The following is a 21,723-nucleotide window of genomic DNA, read 5'->3' as shown; positions in this document are numbered from 1 at the left end:
TATCGTATATTATCGCTGCTATAAAATTTATCGTATATTATCGCTGCTATAAAATTTATCGTATATTATCGATGCTATAAAATTTATCGTATATTATCGCTGCTATAAAATTTATCGTATATTATCGATGGTATAAAATTTATCGTATATTATCGTTGCTATAAGGATAATGAAGGAAGGCTGGGGAGAGAAAAATGTTTATTGCAGCGCAGCAAGGTTAGTACAAATGTTGTGATGACCTTATAGGCCTGTTGTTGTAGGCCTATAACAGTATTGCGTATATTAATAGGCCTATACAAATATAACTTATATTTATAGGCCTTTTATGATGGGCTTATAACAATATTACGTATATTTATAGGCCTATAACAGTATTGCGTGCAATAATAGCCTATAAAAATATAACGTATATTATAGACCTATTGTTGCAGACCTATGAGAGTATAAAGTATATTTATAGGCCTATTGTTATAGGCCTATAAGAGTATTAAGTATAATTGTAGGCCTATTGCTATAGGCTATAACAGTATCGCGTGTAATAATAGCCTATAAAAATACAACCAATATTTATAGGCCTATTATGATGTGCCTATAACAATACTACGTATATTTATAGAACCATAACAAAATTAGGTATAATTATAGGCCTATTCTTTTGAGCTTACAACATTATTAAATATAATTATACGCCTATTACAATATTAAGTAAATTTATAGGCTTACACAAAATATAACGTATATTTATAGGCCTATTACAGCATTGTAGGCCTACAGAGACTGGCAAAAAATTTCTCCATTATCAATAAAAATGCCACTTTTTTCATGGTTAATTAACAATACATTTTATAGTTTAATAATCACTTGTCATTAGTTACCTAATATTCAATTAAATAACTTTACAATTAGTTGGCGATTTCATCATTAATTGATCATAATTATCACTGAATTATCTAAATAACTTATTTAATTATTTATTTATTTAATTATTTATTTAATTCGTTAACTAATCAGTATTCTGTAATTATAAACACATTAATTCTATCATAATTCCCTATATTTAATTATTTAATACATAAATACTCTATTTAATAAAATATTTAAAAAAAACGGCCTGAAACTAAGGATTTTTTTACAATTAGGGAAAAAAACGATAAGGAAGAATTAATAATAAATTAACAAATTAAAGAAGATGGATGTTCAATAATAATTTTTTTCTAATAAAGTAATTAAAATTTATTGAATATTTAATTAACCAAGTACATTTGAGGGCACAATGGCCCTCTAATTGAGTACATTTGAGGACACAGTGTCCCTCTAATTGAGTACATTTGAGGGCACAATGTCCCTCTAATTGAGTACATTAGAGGGCACAATGTCCCTCTAATTGAGTACATTTGAGGGCACAATGTCCCTCTAATTGAGTACATTTGAGCATCATCGTTATCGATTATTTAAATTATTATGAATAATTAAATTATTTATAATAATTTAATAATTAATTTTTTATTAATTATGATTATAAATATTATATATTATCATGATATAACATAGTTCAGTTATATCATATATAATATAAGCGAGTTTGATGGATATACCATGGATATTATACAGTTATATATATGCGTAGGTATCCTTCTTGGGGGGGTAGCACTTACAAGAAGCATTCATAATATATTACAATATAATACAATTTAAAATAAAAATAATTGATTGTATAATTAAATGAATCTATACGTTGCCAAATGAGCGACGTCGGTTCGTATTTCAATAAATTTAATTAGATTTAAATAAATAGTCTAAGAGGCGCCATTGCATAATTTTGTACAGTGTCATCATTTGTTAGGTTAATATTGATTATCCCTTAAGTAGACTGATTAGTTGCAGGGTAATTAGAACTGTACTGATTAGTTTCATCCACTTCGTGGATATGAAGCACTTCTTCCACTGGGTAAGCTGCAATGGATGACTCAGTGGGTATTTCCGCAGAAGTTTCCACTGGCCCAGCAGCGACTGAATTTTCGGTCATTATTTGTGGAGTTTCTACGATAGTTTCCGCTGGTTTCCGATTACCTGAGTAATCTGAGCCAGGTTGGATATTGGTTTCCACTGGAATCGCTGGTTCCTTAACCTTCATGTTTCCATTTGGAAACAATTTCCAGTCCTTGCTTGTTTCCGCAGGGGAATGTCCATCTGTCCCTTCAATGTCCACATGGTTCGTGGATGTCCCCGAATTGGGATATTCGTCGGGGTTTGATGAGAACTCGGCCTCTGGACATTTCGGTTTCATTTTGGAGTCCCCATTTTCGGAACGGATTTCCGAATGGACATCTTGATTTCCTTTAAATTTCGCCATTTCCCTTTTTAAGGCCATTTCTCGTTTTTTCAGAGGTTTGGACCGAACTTTTATGTTTCCATCATCTGTTTGACATCCAAATTTGTCGGTACCAACGTTCGAGTTTGCCACTTGGCAACTTCCCCCATTCGTTGAAATCGCATTAACTTCACCACCATTTTTGTTCGAGTTAAACTCTTCGCCAATTTTAACTTTATCTTCTCCTCCGAAATTCAAATCATTTCCGTCATATTGATTAGGTATGTCTTGTTGAATTTCTGCAGAATTCGAATGAAATTCGTTTTCAATTTTGAATTTATTGGCCACATGGTGAATTTTGGGGGATGGTGGGTGAGTGGGGGACGAGTTCCGGACTGGGCGAGTGGGGGATGAGTTCCGGACTGGACGAGTGGGTGACGAGTTCCGGACTGGACGAGTGGGGGACGAGTTCCGGAATTGACGAGTGGGCGACGAGTTCCGGACTGGACGAGTGGGGGACGAGTTCCGGACTGGACGAGTGGGTTGAACCTTCTTAGATAGTCGATTTTGGGCAACTTTTCTATTTTCATCTTTCAAAGAAGAATCGATTGTTTTAGTGGGTTGAATTACCCGTCGTTGGTGGGCATGGGTTGGGTTTGAGTTGCTGGGGTTAGGTTTACTTGAACCCCAAACGCGGGGCTGAACGAACCCTTCAGCGCTCACAGGTTTCACCTGCTCGAAGTGTCAGTAAGCGGTTGGTTAGTTAAACTAGTGGTTGATTGGGCTACTGCGTAACTAGTTGATTATGTTAACTAGTGGTTGATTATGTTATTTCCTAAGTATTACATTAGGTGAGCTAAAATGTTGATTAAATATTATTCTATTCCTCAACTAACAATCACTAAAACCATCCCCCGGCAGAGGGAACTAACGCGTTGGTTAACATCATAATTAAATATCTTCATTAATTCTAATGACACTCATTAATACTCACGTGTTTTCGCCGCTGCTTTCCTGAGTAGACTTCGGTCTCGTGAATAGCAGCAGATGTTTTCTTCTCAATGTCATTCTTTTCTTTTGATTTTGCTCGGCTGGAGACCAACTGAGATTTTCTGTTAGTTTCTTGTCTCTCTTTTGCATCTGCTCTTTCAACTTTCTCTCTGGATTGGGATTTAGTCTCGGTTTTCTTGTCAAATTTCGTATTTTTAGATTGATCGGTTAACCGGTGGTTTAGGTATTCGGGGTTATCGGAAATTTTGCCACATTTCTTCAATTTGTCAACCTGTCTCTGTTCCCGATCAGTTTCGTCTAATCCTCGAGTATCGTATTCTTTTCTGCAGTTTTTAGTTTCTGTATCCTTCCTATTATGTCGTAATCTTCCCTCCAGTTCATTAGGATCCCTAACGGCTCCTTTCCTATCGTGTCGTGATCTTTCTTCCAGTTCTTGAGGATCTTTGTCAGCTTCTCTCCTCTTGTGTCGTAATCTGCCATCGATTTCTCCCGATCTTTTTTCTGTCCACTTTGCGCGGCCTTCAGATCTCGATCGTTTCTGCAACTCAGCTCTCCTTGTGTCATAGTCACGGCGACGCATGGACCTGCGGTGTCCGTCTAAGTTGTCAATTCTGGTCCTACCAAAGAGGTAGGAAGTGGCTTCCCTATCCCGAGATGCCTGGGAAGGATACTTGTCCTGGAGATCTAAAAGGTCTCTCGAAGTAGGAGATCTAAACTTCTCCGTGCTCTCTTTGACCAGTTTCTCACCCCACTTATACGTGGTAACTTTAACTCGACGTTCCGTTTCTTTAGTTCTACCATATCCATCTGCATCTCGTGATCGATTAAGCGTTTTACCGGTGAGCCTGTCGGCAGAAATGTGTCGGTATTCTCCCACTTTGATGTCCCTTGATCGATGTGCTGGTCGCGATCTGTCTGGTTTTGGTATCATTATTCCGGATGAAGCCAGAGGTACGATGTGGGTGTAATCAGGCTCTCTTTTGGTGGAGGATTTCCCCACAACGCTATACGCATTCCCCGCTTCTAAATCGCCCGATAAATTGCGACCGAGTTGAGTTGATTCTCTTGCATGGGAATAACTTCGGTGACGTAGAAGGTTGTGACCTCTTCTTGCTGGCTTCGTCTCTTTTCCCGAGTTTTGTGTTACCTCAGCAGCATCGTTATTGCCTTCAACATCCACTTCTTTCTCCATTCCAAAATGAAAGGATTTTCTCTTCGGTGCTACAGGTGGTAAATCATCTTGGCTCGATGTGATCGACCTGGGTTCTTTAACTGTTTCATCATTGGATGAATTCTTGATATGTGAAGAAGAAATCCAATTGTCATCCTTAAATCCTAGCCTAGATTTGCGAGGGGGTGGTGCAGGTATTACTTCTCCCACCTGATTCTTTTTCTCGATATTTTTGTCGGCATGAACCAGTTGGTTTGGACAAGATCGTGGAGATACAAGTGGTGTGGTGTGGCACGAAGTCGACTGGGATGGAGTTTCACCAATGATCTGAGTTAATCGAACAGGGGGTGTTCGCCGATCCGCATAACTAGGTAGTTCTTTGTAGTAATCACCCTCAATTTCATTTCCAAACTTAGCCGGGGACAGGAATTTCCACGAACTTGTGTACAAAGGGATTTTCTCTTCATTCCACCCAGAGCTCTTATGAAATTTGTCTTTTTTGAAGACTGCTGAAGCTGCTTCGAATCTTTGTTTACGCTCTAATTCTACTAAACTTGTGGCCGAACTGGAATTCATGATACTCGAGTCTGGCTTTTCCGGAGTGGTTTCTCTTAGCGACCGTCGAATACCAGAGTACTTTTGGGACCGATAATAGTCAGCATAAGAATCGACTCCCGATACTGCGATAGTGGGACTCTTTTTCAAAGGACTACTAGTCACCTGAAATTTTTGGTCCGTAATGTCGGTCGAATCGTTCGGAGTGATCCAGCGAGGACTTCGGTTCCTTTGTCGCGGAGATACCTTCAACCGAGCGATATCCTTGGACCTTTCGACACTTATATGCCTCCCGGTGTTTGGTTTGATGAACCCGTGTTCTTTGAACAGGAGTTCGTGTTCGAAGCGATCGGTAGAAGTTTTGACGATCACGGGATTCTGTGGACTGATTCTTTCACTTTCGTTCACAGTTAAAATATTTTTAGACAAATGAACATTTGAGCTAATGGAATCCTTGGCAATTGGGATTTCACCTTCCTTTGGTTGCATGTTCTTCACCATGTTCGGAGACTTCATTGCATCTGAATCGAAGTCAATTTTGCTGCCAAAAGGGATCTTTGTGAACACGATATCGTCTGCTGCATCTACGGTGCCCATTATGTCGGTCTTCCTGCTCATGAAAATTGACTTCAAGCCTTCAGCGTTGAATTTCACAATGTCTTTTATCATCGACGCCACTGGTTTTGCTGAGAGGCTTTTATTTAAACGATTTCTTTCCTCTTCTTCCAAGTTTTTTCTTTGCACCCGTTCCCACTCACGGAGAGAGAGATTCGGTTCCTCTTTGTAATATACAGTCCGTTCTTTCCTTGTTGTTTCACCTCGTTTATTTGAACTGCTGGTTGAATTGCCGTCTGGTAAATCAAACAGTTTGATCAACGCTTGTTTTCCGGAACTATAAGACTTCTCTTCTTCCTTAACGTGACGGTATGAGTCACGTAAACTTCGCCTGGTTTGGAGAAACTCTTTTGAAGTGAAACCATTCACCTGAAGTCCTTCAGAAGTTTTGCGATTTTCTAAACTGAGACTTTTCTCCCTGTGTAAATCCAAATCATTGCTCTCTTGTTCAATTTTTTCTGCAGACTCGTCTCCCTCCAGCTTCTCCATCAAGTTGTCACCTCCCGAATAATGGACTGGCTCCACCTTAGCCATTCCTTGCTTGTGGTACTCAATTTTCCCATCATTTTGGGACGAAACACTGCTCTTTCCCACGAGATTTTCTGTGAGCTGCCTTCTGATAATTTCTATCCTGGCTTTTCTATCCTCATCGGCAGGTTTAAATTGGGAACTAAAGACGGATTTTGGTTTTAGAACTCTGCGTTCAACAGGGGAAATTTTGTATTTTGAATTTCTCATTTCATCATTGGATGAATCTGAGTCGATCTCATCTTCAATGGGTTTCGCTTTGAATGTGAACACTTTTCGAGGCGCAGGTTTGATGTCCAATTCAGCTGAAATCTTTGAAACAAATCTTGGCGACAATATCGGTTCGAGTTTGGGCATAGCTTCTGGTTTAGTCCTGATTTGAGTCTGTGTTTGCGAGAAATCCAAATCTTGTTTTTCTTTATCAAGTTTCGTTGGACTTTTGTGTAAAGACGTCCTGGGTAAAGGTATGGGTGCCTTTTTTACGTGTGTTTCTCTGTCGGAAACCTGATTGTGTCCGTTCAGCGGTGTCGAAGGAAACGATTCTGTTGCTGCGGACTGAAGATTTCCGTCAGTCAGTACCGGAAGATGTTCTTGTTTTTCTAGAGATTCTGCTAAATCTTCTCCTCCCATCAGGAATGTCTGCCTCTTCTCTTTCACCCGTGGGGATCGCGTCGATTTGTCTTCTTCTCTTGGGGTTTTGAGATCATCATCGGTATCCTTAGTCCCCACCTGAAAGTTCACACGCGTGGGACTGGGGCACCTGTAACTTTCTTCGTCATCTGTGGGCAGGAAATATAGGTACCATTTTATTCACTATGATTTTGTATTATTCAAGACAAAGCCTGAAGATAATTATTAGGCTCAGAAATAGAATGTTCTGATATTATCTATTTATAGTGAAACTTTATATTGAGAAATCATAGTAATTACGAAAAGTTGAACTGTGTATAAAAAATTCTTGCAGAGTCGGAACGCTGTATTTCGCCAAAAATATTGCGTGATATTTTATGGAATCCCGACCTGAGAAGAAAGCTTAAACTACGAAGCATAAACATCATGCCACTCATTGTTAGCAAATGGCAAGGCAAACCTCATGGCCTAGTAAAGTGAGTTTAATGCACGGTTATGAAAGCAAACTTACCTGTCTTGAACTGCCATACAATATTAGAGAGCAGAAAACCGTCCTGTTCGTCGTCACTAGGGTTAGGTAAGATAGGAGTTATAGTTGACGTGGATGCCGTGGCATTGAAAGCGTCAATTTTCAGAACCTTCGTATGTCTCTTTTTGATGGGGAGTGGAGGAGGAATTTCTTCTCTATTCAGAACTGAAGTTTTCTTTGGGATCGGAGGAGGAATATCATGATGATGAAAAGGTGTGGTGGACAAAATGGCGGCTGATCCATCTTTTGAGTCGTGAGTAGGAACGAATGATTCGACGCTCATTTTTGAAGAAGTAATGCCAACTGGGTCACTACTTTCCAATGGGACTTTCAATTGACCGTGAGTTTCACTATCTTCACATATCAAAAGTTTCTCAGGGTAAAGACCTTCTGAATGTTTATATGGTGCCGACAATTCAACAAGATGTTCTTGCCTTAAACCAATAACATCGAAATTGACTTCCCCGTTTGCTGAATTGGGATCTTCCTGTACAAGAGTGCCGTGTTGTTGGCAAGTAATCAACGGAATAGAAGTTAACGAATTGACCTCAGATAAAGATGTCGATTCGGTTGTTTTTCGTGATTTTATTTCATTGTGGCAGGCATAACTATCATTTATGATCGAATCTAATTCGACAACTTCTTCTCCTGGCTGTGGTTGATAGTCAACAGGGCGGTTACGACCGGTTTCCATTTCAGTAGAGGACAGCAAAGTAGGAGATTTTTCGTCCACTGAAAACCCATCAGCGATCGTCACTCTTGCAGAATTTTCTGTTAAAGTGTTCGACTTTCGAGATACTTCCGCTTGATATTCGTTTACGTCAGACGATACATCGGCAGCATTTTCGTCCATGTCGTTACCGCTGTCACCAATAGTACCTCTTTGCATAGCGTTGCAGTTTTCATTTTGTAAGACGTCGACGTAAGAGACACTCTTACCTTCGTAGTTTACGATTGTACCTCCTGATGGAACATTCGAGTTTTCATCAGCAGACATCAAACAAATTTTGATGGTTGTAGTTTTGGGCATGAAAGGTGCGTCATTTTTGGATGCAACTTCCACTGATGGTGCACCTTCCTTTGATGGTGTACCATCTATTGATTGTGTATCTAAATACTTTTGCTCGACGTCCATTTCTTCTCCTCTATCGTTTAAATCGTTAAAATCCGGGTTCGATAAATCTTCATTTTTAGAATCTGAAAAAATAAGGGTAGGTGCTTCATCCTCGTCGTTGGTATCGGAAAAAGTCAAGGTCGATGAATCTCCATCATTGGACTCAGTAGAATCAAGGGTAGGTGAGTCTCCTCCGTCATTGGAATCCATTACTATTCCGCTGTCGCTTTGGTCGAAACTTTCAAAAAATCCTTCTTTCTCAGCCCAATCATTTTCGGTGTTGATGGTTAACCCAGAATTAGATTCAATAATAATTAGTTTTAAATCAGAATTGGACTTCGGAGCAATCTTCTCATCCTTAGTTATTATTTCCTCGTGATTATGCAACCCAGACTTGCGATCAACGGGGTAAGTTTCTATGGCTGGCGCTCCGGCGTTCAAGTCAGGTTTGTCATCCGGATAGGTTTCCTTAAATTCAAGACGAAAAAATGCTCGGGAGGACATGTCGACATGACCGTCGACAGCTTTGTGGCTTGTACCACTTCCACTTTTTCTTACGCTTTGCTCTCCCTCAATTCCACTATTGAAATTATACTCTTTTCCTTCGTTCGTATGTGGAACTTGCTTCTCAGAAATACCGATTTCATTATTCGGTGTTCTGATTTTTTCGTCTGCACCGTGGAGCTCTGCCTGCTCGATTGCTCCCAGGACTTGGTCTGGTAAACGCAAGGCGACTTTTGGGGCAGCAGAAGATCGGGATTCTTGCGGCATGATAGACTCCTGAGGTATGATGGACTCCTGAGCTATGATGGACTCATGAGGTATGATGGACTCGTGAGGTATGATGGACTCATGAGGCATGATGGACTCCTGAGCTATGATGGACTCCTGAGCTATGATGGACTCATGAGCTATGGACTCATTAGGTATGATAGACTCTTGGGACATTGTTGACTCCTGAGGCATGAGCGGCGCACTGCTGTCGAGCAGCGCTGATAGAATTTGTTTACTTTCAGCAACCTTCTCAGACGTCTGAATTTCATTGATCCTGTCTGACGTTTCAGCGCCAGTTATCTCGGCTGACGTTTCGGCATCAGCAATGTTTCCTGACGTATCGGTATCATCGATCTTGACAGATGTTTCAACTGCATCACTAGTTGTGGACGCTTCAGTTGAGCTGATCTTAAGCGACGTTTCCGTTTTTTCCACAAAATCTTCACACACATCATAAGCACCTCTCATCTTCTGACAGTTGATGGAGTTGGACTGAATGATGAGATTGTGAACTATCCTTGGCTGTAGAACTCGTCCAGTTAGGTTTCTATCGTTTAATCCTAAAAAAGAGGCCGAAAAGGATTTGTATATTGGAAGGGGTTTCAGGGATGAATCATTGTTCTTTTCATTATTAAAATCTTTAATTCTCTTCTGAACAAACTCAGAAATAATTTTTTTGCCAGGAACCTTTTCTGTCGAATCCAAAGGCCCGATAATCGGTTGTGATCCATCTAAAGAATTTGATCTTTTGTAGTTAGAGTCTGCGGATTCTCCTTTCACGGCTTTCTGAACCACCGGAGCTTGATGAGTTATCACCTTCTGGACGTTTAGGGAGAGAGACGAAGAGATCTTGCTCTTTCCTGAAACTGTATCACAGAATACGAGGGAAGGCTCCTTTACTGTCACTGACAAGTCACGTGAACCAGGGGGGAAATTTATTTTTGCTTCCAACATGCTTATATCGAATTCTGACGTCCCTCTTTCCACTGCCAAATCAGTGGAACAAGACCCTGGGCTTGGGTTTTCACTTTCTTGGTTCTTATCACTGGATTCTACCTCAATAGTTTCACGTACAATCAACATGGATTGCTCGTTCTCCTCCCATGTTCTTTCCGTTGATTCATACTTGTCATCTAGTGATCGCGTGGTAGACGAGTTCCCCATGAAATTTTTCTTAATTTTCGCTACCTTTCCCCGCTTGATGTGTTCGGAGCCTCTTTCGGCAACATGAGTGTCTGGCTGCGAAGTACTTCCTGCAGCAGAATGCAGTTCTTCAGCTAGTGGCAGAAGGAACCCCACCTCTTTTTTAGGGGTTTCCTCGTCCACTTGTGGGGAAGGGTCTTGGTAAGCATCAGTGACATTCGACGACATCACCGATGATTTTCCTTCATGCAGTTCTTGGCACTCACGGTTGCTTTGCTCATAAAGTTTGCCCTCATCGTTTCCTACAGCAAAACTTCTGTCCGAAGTAATTCTTCGGGCATCTTCTTCTTCGTGGACGATCGATTCACATTGGGCCTCATCCGTTTTCGTGGTGGGAATTAACTGATTTTGACGCGACTCATCCTTTTTGTTATCTCCGTCATCCGATAAAGTAGACCTGAAACTCTTGCTTCTGGATTTAATACTTGTATTATTTTCAAACTTATTCAATAACTTGTGAAAGCTAACGGATTTTGTTTGCCTGTATGATGAAGCCCTTGAAGACGCTTTCAAAAATTCTCGATTCTCCTGGCGAGGATCGAGTTCAGTCTCTATTTCCCGACAACCGTCAATTTCTCTACTCCCTAAATTACGGTCAGATGGGAAATCCCTGGTATTTTGGACACTCCTTTTGGTTGAAAATTCATCAAATTGATCACTTTCAATATCGTTCACCATTGGATTTCGGTGGCAGGGTCCGAGAATAGAATTGTTTACTGATCCAGGTTGATTCTTGATGAAATCCATCAATGACCCGCTCGACTGCTTCTTCTTCAACTTTATTCGAGCAAGCCTGATGTCATCGGTGTCTTGGCGCACCAGTTTAGCTTGGGACTTACGATCAGCGTGTGCAATTTTGTTGCAATTTACAACATTTATTTCCTTGCAGTCTTCATTTTGGAGGGAAATTTCTTGCGTTCTGCACTTCCTACTGACGCTACTATCTACGTTAGAAGTTTCTGGCCTCGTGGTATCAGGAATTCCTTTTTCGGCCTCAACTGTGGGAGGAGATGAAATCGGGTTTTGTGTCACATTATCAACAATTTCAGAATGAATTTCTTTGAAGAGTCCTGGAGTCGTTGAGACTGATTCGGATTTTTGAGGTTCACGGATAAACTCCTTTGAACGCTTGCACTCGCTTGCATCTGGACTTTTTAATGTCACAAAATCTTTGAACACCGGTTTGTGGACGATACACAGTGCAGGATCGAATTCCTCAAACGCCACACCAACGTCAGTGCCTATTCCCTTCCCTGATTCCAAATCGATATGGTCCCCGCATTCGTTAGAATCAACCATTGCTGCATTCGATGTTTCAGCCGAAAAGACAGAATTCTGTGATGCCGAAATCACTTCTTCGCTCACATCTAGCGTTCTACAAGGCGTTAGTTGATCCCCTTTCAACCCGACGGGCGAGTCATCAGCTTTTGAAGGAGAAGGTTCTCTGGAAACAAAGTTATGAGTTTCCAAATTAGTCTCTCCACCTTCTACAGGATGGCTGATGCGGTCGTGCTTAGTTGCAACATATGGTCCCGGAAGAAATTCAAGAGTTTCAACCACCCTTTGGCTTTCAGCATTTGATAAAGGTAAATCATCTCTCCCAGGTACAGAATTTTCAAAATAATCTATATCTTTTTTACATTCATCAATTTCATTTTTTGTCTCCACATTACTCGCTGATTTTAATTCCTGTAATCGCATACGCTCCGATTCTTCTGTTGTTTCAACACGGGATTCATCTTTTATTCTATCGTCATTCAGTTTCAGTTTGTTGTAGGGCTCTTGGATTCCTCGAGTCCCAACGGTTTTGAATTCAACATTAATACGAGTCTCATCTTTCAGTTCACTTCCCCTAGTTCGTGATTGGTGACTCGGTTGATTTTCTAGAAATCGTACGCGTTCTATCTGGTTAGGTGGCCACGCTAGGCGTCTCTCAGAAGAGTTTTTGTCCGTTACAACAACGTCCAAGTCTTCGTAAGTCAGAGTAGGGCAGTCGGGACCTGTGAACGGTGGTTTGCATTAGTACAAGCGGTTAACGTGCAAGGAATGCTCGGTTGGGTTGCTTTTGAGGTTTAGGGATTTGTATTTTAGGATTTTGATGCTATTCAAGCTTTCAGGCAAATTTGAAATAGCTGCATATGGGGCATTGTTTAAAGCGTTGCCAGTCTGACTGTGTTAATTGGCAAGGTGACAGGGATCCAATATTCTATGCTACTTTTAGGGCCTGTCAAATGATCGTTTGATTATAAAATTAGGACGGCTTTCTCGGATGTTTTTGAAGTTTGAATTGGGTTACGAGCCTTTTTTTCAAATCATCGATTGTCTTTGCATGGATTTGAATTAAAACTCTCATGCATGCTGAACTGCTGGAAAAGTTGAAGTGGGAGTTTTCTGTTTTCAGTTTGGAATTCAGCCGTTGTGCAAATTTACTTACTCGAAATTGAAGGCAATTAAATTGTACGTAAATTAACCTTCATTGAAAACTTAAATGAATATAGAGTGAATTTATATCGCATTTTCTTTGCTTGTAAATTCTTGTTTACCTGCTGAAATTTTAATGCAAGAATTCGTGGACATTGTCTTAAAAAAATTTAGAAATATTACAACGTGGGTTGATAAATTTTCGTATGTGTCGAATTTCGAATAATTTGAAGGTTGCGACATAATTTAAATAATGCAAATTTTAATGAAAAAATCCTACTGATCAAAATTCTGCTAAATTTAATTTGAACTGTCGAAAAATTACGAAGCAAATAAGCACGGTTATTTTGTAAAACGATTTAATCGAAAGTCGCTGACAACGAAAACAATTTATGATTTTAGTTTGAGGCCACAAATCTACAAAAAACGAGAGTGGTTAGAGTTAATTTTGATTGAACACAGATGCCGTAAGTGTAACATAATAACAATGTTATCCAGACAACAGTTATTGTTAGTAGAACAACACCACAAACCTGAAACATTCCATCCTGCAGGCGAACTCTTCCTTCTTTGCCATTTGGCCCTCTCTTCTTCCTTCAGTGCTTCGGATGTCAGGTTCTCGCTCGACCGTCTTTTCAAAATACTTTTTGGTCTCAATTTCGGCGAAACATTATCGGACGAGATGAACTCTGGCACAATTTCCGCTTTTTTGATGCTTTCTTCTAGAAACCGCATGAGTTCTTCAGTGTTTTCCGTTCCTGTTGGGATGGGAAAGTCGTACTCTTCGACATTTTGGTTGAGTTGCTCAGCCGACATCGTTGTCGGGTCTGGACCCGAAATCGACTCAAATTTCGAGCTTGATTTCGGCTCATTTTTACACTTTGAAGAAATTTTGTCATATGGCGAGTCTCCAAAGTGTGTCACGGGCAGACCCGAGGTGGAATAATGATTTTTGGCAGTCATTTCATTGGATGCATTGCGACCGAATGACTTACTTTCCTCGTGTCGCACTCTTTCGGTGCCTGTTTGAAACTGGACTGGATTGTATACTCTCTCATCTGAAATCCTATTACTTGCATTACCTTGATCTGACTTTCTACGATTTGGAACATCCGTTACTTGTACTTCGCCAAACCTCATTTCTTTGGGTTTGCCAGATGAGGTGGTTTTGCTCACACTCTGTATGCCCCCCCAGTCGCGTTTGAGATCACCGAACCTCACTTCTTCTTTTTGAGCTTGCGGAATCTGGGAATGTGACCACATGTTTGATTTTTCCTCATCTTTATGTTCCCCAGTGATCATGTCTTTAGATCCATCGTTCCTGAATTCGATTTCGTTTGCAAAGGATACCCTGTTTGTTTGCTCCAACTGCTTGGGAGCGGGCAATGCCAGTTGCTGTTTACCTGTTGTCGTTTTTCCTTGTTCCAACATGTTGGCCTGTTGGCTTATGGATCGAAGGTCAGCTTGAACTCGAGCTTGGGCTTCCTCAGCCAGAGCCACGCTAATTCTAGAGGTTTCTTGCCGCAAGTCCTCTAGAGCATCCAGTCCTCCTCTGCTCCAAGCTGAAGACGATTCTGTTAAGTGGGATGAAACTGAACCGACTTCTGTGGTGGAACACAAAGGCAGGTTTAGGGATTCTAGCTTTTTCCTGGCTCTCTGAATCCACTCAGGTTCAGACACCGCAACTGATGATTCTTTATCAGAGTAGTCGTCGATCATCAATTGATTGGTCCTCAGGCTTCTTCTATCCTTGAAGAAACTTATGGATGATCGGTCACTTCCTTCTTCAATTCCGGCGATTTTTGGGATGGTACGTTTGCAGTCACGTTTCAGTTTAAGGAAATGGGACGATTTATCGTTTTGTTTCAGGTGCCATTTTTCTGAGTCTGTTAAAAACCCTCCTTCCAATGACCTCGCTCGGAGTTCTGACTTTGTTTCGGAGTCAGTCAATGATCCTCCTTCTAATGATCTGGCTCGGTACCCCGACTTACTTTCAGAGTCAGCCGATGATCCTCCCTCGAATGACCTCAATCGATACTCTGATGTCAGTCCAGATGGATTTCTGGGCAATTCTTGGCCAACGTATTCGTTCACTTCTGATTTATTTCGAAGACAAAGGAATTTATCTTTTCGAGAACGGGTTGTCGAGTCACTTGGTGCCGGGCTCAAGCAGGCTGGCGACATAGCATTAGCAACAAGTCGGGAGCTTAGACATGGCGATATGTCTGTCAAATTGCTACAGAACAAGTAGTCGCTTATCTTCTGTTTTTCCTTCTCAAGAGTAGGATTGGACTGAACTTTAACCAGAGGACTCTCGCATCTGTTCTCATCTAAGTCTTGATCGAGAGAGCTCAAAGACTTGGATCTTACGGAACTGCAACTCACATACACCGATGACTCTTCTGATTCGATTGAACTTAATCGTTCCCTATTCTCAGAAGCGGATCGTAGCTGCTCTTTAATTTGTTTCCGTATTGCTTTCCGTTCTCGACGTTCCTGTTCGATGGCCCTTTTCTCAATAGTTTCCCTAACATTAAATGCACTAGCGCGCGTAGCACGATTCAATGCATCGCTTTGCTTCACGTACATCCGAGAGGGTGAAGTTGTTTGGGCATCTGCAACTGGAGGGGGTCTGGTCCCGATTGTCACACGTATTCTACCATCCACAAATGGGTCCTGGTGTCGCTCAGGTTCAGAAGACTGAATTTTTCTCAGAGAATGGCGGTGTTTTAGTTTTCTGAGCAATTCCGGACTTTGACTGTTGTGGTTCTGTACCTCAGGAGATGATTTGCTTCTCTTTTTGGTAATTCGGATAACTGTTTTTAAGTTGATCTCCCCTGTGTCCGTCAGACTTTCCCTGTCACTAATGATGAACTCGGTGCTGTCAGATGAAGAAAATTTCTCAACCTTCGACTTTTCGGATGAATGTTCTTCTGAAATATTTTGTTTTAGAACGGATCTTCGATGCAGAAAATTATCACTAGTGTTGAAAATAGCCGGATCCGATGAACGTACTCTCTGGTTCTCGGAAACAGTTGACGAAACTTGCGATCTCGGTGTTAGAAAATCCGACGGGGATCCTACACTTTCGTCGAAACTTGATATATTTTGGGTGTCGTTAAATTGGGACAAGTATTGTGTCCTGATCTTCGAGCGGGTTTTTGGTCCTAACGGGTTATTGATAACAGGGGTAGAACGGCTCCTAGATTCAGTCACCGAATCAAACAAAGGTCCTTCTTGCTTGAATTCGTTAATGTTCGTGATCGAAAGCTTCCTTTCGAAGAACTTTTGGACTGGATTCGTTGGGAAGTGACGTGATTTATCAATTTTAGTTGAAGCTAATTCAAACTTGGGTCCTCTAAAATTATCAAATGCTTCAAATTTCTGGATTCGGCTTCTCACACGGGGATTTATGAGAGTTGAGTTTTGACTGGACTCTTCGGGTGAACCGGAATGAGTATTTTGTGTATGAAATTCGCTTGGCTTGTTACTGTTGAAAGATCTCTTTTGGAAGTCTTGTAAGCTTCTACTTAAACGTCCAGCTGATGTTTCGCCAAAAAGTTTAAGTATGTCGTGGATTTTCGTTTCCCCGTTTGGTTTGCGGGCCCAAATCGAAGAGGTATCGACACCGGCTGTGGTTTTTGCATCCACAGGTTCCGGAAATACGGTTTCTGCTGTTGATTTGTTTCTGGGTTTGTTGTATTCGTATAGGTTACCGTGAGAGATCGAGTAACGACCTCTGGGACTAGATCCTGAAGAATTACTGTAATTCGACTTTTCGACGGGAGAAAGTTTACCATCAAGATCGTTTCGACCCGGAAATAGATTTGAAAGATTTCTACCTACTTTGAACGACGAACTTGAGTTTTTGAGATCCGACGAATTTGTGAACGAAGATATCAAACTTTCTCGTGGACTTTTAATATTTGGAAACCCAGAATTATTGATGGCACTTGGATATCCAGTTGAGTAATAGCTAGAAGTCGACGATGGATTATCTCTTGAGTTTAAACCGTAATCCGATATGATGCTCCGTGGACTAGATGTTTGGTTTTCTTTTGGCACTAAGCTTTCGCTTTCAATTTCGTTTCGGTTTAAACTAAAAAAATCTTCAAGCTTCCGCTGTCCTTGATTCTGAGAATTTCGTTGCTTTTCTCTCTGTAAATCCCAATTATTCTTTTGATTTTGTTGTTGAATCCCAAAATTAATTTGATTTCTCTGATTCTTTAGATTCTTCTGGTTTGGCTGCTCAGTTTCCCAATTCCACTTTTTTATTCCAGGATCCTGCCAGCTTTGTTGGTTTTGTCTTTGATTCGTCCAAAAATTCTGGTTGATTTCTCGATGTTCGGGGCAATTTTGATGTTCGGCTGCAAATGTTGGGGCTGATTGTGCTTCAGGCTTGTTGAATGAAGGACGATTTATTGAAGCCCTTGTTGAAGGGAAGTTTGTTGTTCGTTGAAGGGGTGTTGAGTTTTTGACGTTGCCGAAGTTTGAACCCAAATCAACTCGCGATGATGGCTTGATGAAATGTGGTTGGAGAGATGACCCTTGAAGGTACGTCAGAAGTTTCTCCTGCGGACAACAAAATTATTTTAGGAAGATAAGAGATGGCAAAGATTCTGAATTTATGAAGATAAGAAATAACAAAGTTTTTAAATTTAGGAAGTTTAGAGATAGCAAACATTCTAAATTTATGAAGATATGAGATAGCGAAGATTCTAAATTTATGAAGTTAAGAGATAGAAAAGATTCTAAATTTATGAAGATAAGAAATAACAAAGATTTTAAATTTAGGAAGATAAGAGATAGCAAAGATTCTAAATTTGTGTAGTGTACATATATGACACTGCTGTGTTTTTAAATATATATAGCGATTTTATATATAGTGATTTAATAATAATAAAAGAATAATATAATTAATTTATAGTGATTTTACATAATATTTTATACATTTTTAGCAATTTGATTCACTGCGAAGTGAGGAGAGGTTTAATTAAAATCAAAATTAATATTTTTATTTTATTAGATAGCAAATTTTCAAAAATGGTAAAGTTCAAGTTTCCTTAATTGGCAATTAACAAAAAATTCTATATTATTTAAGTGGATGCGTATTTTTCTCACCGCCATTACATCAAATATAATTATGATGGAAATTCCGGCACCCAATGGATATTGATGGATATTGATTATGTAATGGATATTGATGGACATTGATTACCCAATAGATATTGATGGACATTGATTACCCAATGGACATTGATGGATATTGATTACCTAATGGATATTGATGGATATTGATTGCCCAATGGATATTGATGGATATTGATTACCTAATGGATATTGATGGATATTGATTACCCAATGGATATTGATGGATATTGATCACTTAATGGACATTGATGGATATTGATTACCTAATGGATATTGATGGATATTGATTACCAATGGATATTGATGGATATTGATCACTTAATGGACATTGATGGATATTGATTACCTAATGGATATTGATGGATATTGATCACCCAATGGATATTGATGGATATTGATCACCCAATGGATATTGATGAATATTAATTACCCAATGGATATTGATGGATATTGATCACGGCAATATCCAATAACAATACATTCAATATCCACAATATCGCTGTAGCTCGAGTAGCTGTAGCGTGGGACTGCAGGTGCATCGCTACGCCTACACGCTACATCGACACGTCGCTACACCCACGCTAGCTACATCTCGGGGCTACAACCCCTACTGGTTTATTTGCCTAACTAAACCCCTACTGGTTTATTTGCCTAACTAAACCCCTACTGGTTTATTTGCCTAACTAAACCCCTACTGGTTTACTTGCCTAACTAATCCCCAGTGTGTACACTGTAATAAAAATCACCGTTGAACGGTCTCACCGGCGTTCTAGCGGCCGGTCGACACGTGAAAAGAAACACCATATGGCCGTTTTTATTCAAATTTAACACTAGAAACCCGTACAAAATCTGAAAAAACGGATAAACGGTTTATTTTCACGTGGCTACCGTTTTTCTACCGTTTTTCGAACAATGTAGCGTGTAGCTAGCTACAGACAAGCAAAGAGAAGTGAAACAGGAATCACTAGGAAATGGGCCAGGATGAATAAAGAGTAGGTAATTCTGACTCTATTTCATGCTATAATATATAATTATATATATACTATAATGACTGATGCCGGTTGAACTGTAGTGTAGACTGATGCAAGTTATATACTTTTATAACTATAATATATAGTATACTATAATATTTTATAATATAATATAATTTAAAATTCACATTCACCATCGGTACGGTCACATTCACAATCACCATCATCAGTACGGCAGCGATTTTGCAGAAACATCATCGACTATGAAGACGAACGCCGTTGCGGAGATAGCTGCCGACCGTACTGGCATGACGGTCACCACATTAGAAACAACCCTTGGCGCCAATTTTAGGGTCCTTATATAGGCAGACGTCGCACACACATAACGGTACGTACGGTCGTCATAAAGTCTACGGCCAGACTGACCGTGAAACATTTATATCATCGAGACACGACGGCTATGGAGCAAGAACGACCGCGGATGCGCGGTTACGGATCCGGTACGGCCGCTGGAAATACGGCCGCAACGTGTGCGTTCATTATACGGTCGTTTACAGCAATTGTATGACTAAATGGATCAACGGTTCTAGTATATACAGAATTTTTGGTGACTTTATATGGTCGTTTACAACAGTCGTAAGACTCTCAACGGATCAACGGTTCTAGTAAATAGAAAATTTTTGGTGATGTTAACTGATAGGTTCTCAGTTTTGATTGTATTCAAATAACCTTTTTCCATGTAATAGAGATTTAGTTAACGTAGGATATGAACGTAAATATCCCAATTTAATATAAAATGTGATAGCGTTTCATTACAACCCTCTCTCTGTTCTATTTTTGCAGTAATCTATTCATAAGATGACTTACTAAGTGCCTAAAATTAAGCCATTACGGACAAAATTAGCGCAAATGACCGAGCGATAAAAATCAAATCTTCAATGTCGTAATAAATTTCTATAAACCTTACGGAAACTTTTCCTATTAAAGAAATAGAACTTTAATCATATGATTGCCGGTGTTATCGATGATAGCCTGTAGCGGTCAGTTTCGGCTTAAGAAAACTAGTTTAAGGGACATTAGATCTCTTATAACCGTTTGACAACTTGTGGCTTCTCACGTTGTCTCACGGCTGAGTCACAGCCGTAGCAATAATGTTGACCGTACATATATGGTGAAGTCGTGGCCGATGCTTGTTAATTTTTGACGTTGTTATATCGGAGTCGTGGTGGTATGAATGACTCGACGTTTCGCGCGGCCGTTATTGTGCGACCCGCCGTCCAACGGCCGGAGCCGTTGCGGAGATAGCTGCAGACCGTACTGGCATGACGGTCACCACATTAGAACAAACCCTTGGCGCCAATTTTAGGGTCCTTATATAGCAGGACGTCGCACACACATAACGGTACGTACGGTCGCCATAAATTCTACGGTCAGACTGACCGTGAGACATTAATATCATCGAGACACGACGGTTATGAAGCAAGTAGATACATTACGGATACGGTACGGCCGCTGGAAACACGGCCGCAACGTGTGCGTGCATTACGGTCGTTTACAACAGTCGTACGACTCAACGGATCAACTGTTCTAGTAAATAAATAAATTTTGGTGACGTTAACTGATTTGTTCTCAGTTTTGATTGTGTTCAGATTACTTTTTTCCTGTTCTAAAGATTTTGTTAACGTTGGATATGAACTTAAATTTCACAATTTAATATAAAATGTACCAGTGTTTCATTACAACCCTCTCTCTGTACAATTTTTGCAGTAATTTATTCATAAGATGACTCAATACGTGCCTAAAATTAAGCCATTACGGACAAAATTAACTCAATTGACGACCGAGCGATAAAAATCAAATATTTGATATCGGTAATAAATTTCTATAAACCTTAAAGAAAACTATTCCTATTAAGGAAATGGATCTGAAATCAGCAGAAAATGGGTCAAGAATCACCAGTAAGTGGGTCAGAATCACCAGTAAAGAAGGACCGTATTGCCGATTTTATTCAAATTTAACACTAGAAATCCGTAAACGTCTGAAAAAACGGATAAACGGTTTATTTTCACTTGGCGGGCGGTTACTAGAACGCCGGTGAGACTGTTTTTCTACCGTTTCACTAGGAAATGGGCCAGGATGAATAAAGAGTAGGTAATTCTGACTCTATTTTATACTATAATATAATATATATAATTTTATAACTATAATAGATACTATACTATAATATTTTATACTATAATACTGAAAATAGCTATTGTAAAGTGGAGAAGTGACTGAACTGTGTTAAGCAATTATAGGCAGAGTGAGACTTGACCGCAAAGTAAGGGAAGAAAACCGTGAGACCGAGGGTTTGTTAATAGTCTGGAATGGCCGAGGGTATCAGAGGGCTGACCCTTGTGGAACTGCAGCCATACTTTCAAAACTCGCTAAGTGAACGTAAGTACTAACGCTCTATTTTCTTGTCTATGATTGGTGGATTTTACTTGAAAGGCCATCAATGATTGGCTGATGAACTTACGATCATTTAACTTTCTTGAAAGTACAGGCCCTGGAAACTGTCGCGGCGTCCTGCTATATAAGGGCCCTAAAATTGGCGCCAAGGGTTGTTTCTACAGTGGTGACCGTCACGTCAGTACGGTCGGCAGCTATCTCCGCAACAGCGTTCGTCTCCATAGTCGATGATATTACTTCAAACTTGTTGCCGTACTGCTGATGATGCTGAATGTCACAGTACCGATG

At 40.1% G+C, this 21,723-nt stretch overlaps 1 protein-coding gene across 1 annotated transcript; it reads right to left on the bottom strand.

Moving 5' to 3' along the window:
- Window positions 1–1,861: 1,861 nt before the first annotated feature.
- On the bottom strand, window positions 1,862–17,436 carry LOC108671677 (the record flags this gene model as incomplete). The annotated part of the gene is given in 3 exon segments (XM_018159247.2): window positions 1,862–3,043; window positions 3,306–6,970; window positions 13,396–17,436. Coding segments are annotated over 3 exon segments (8,888 nt in total), but the record flags the coding sequence as incomplete, so codon positions are not given.
- Between the last annotated feature and the right edge of the window lie 4,287 nt (window positions 17,437–21,723).

This window comes from Hyalella azteca, unplaced genomic scaffold, assembly GCF_000764305.2.
Source record: "Hyalella azteca isolate HAZT.00-mixed unplaced genomic scaffold, Hazt_2.0.2 contig17441, whole genome shotgun sequence".
Classification (NCBI taxonomy): Eukaryota; Metazoa; Arthropoda; class Malacostraca; order Amphipoda; family Hyalellidae; genus Hyalella; species Hyalella azteca.
The sequence above is the reverse complement of the archived record's forward strand: the minus strand, read 5'-3'. Positions and strand labels throughout refer to the sequence as shown.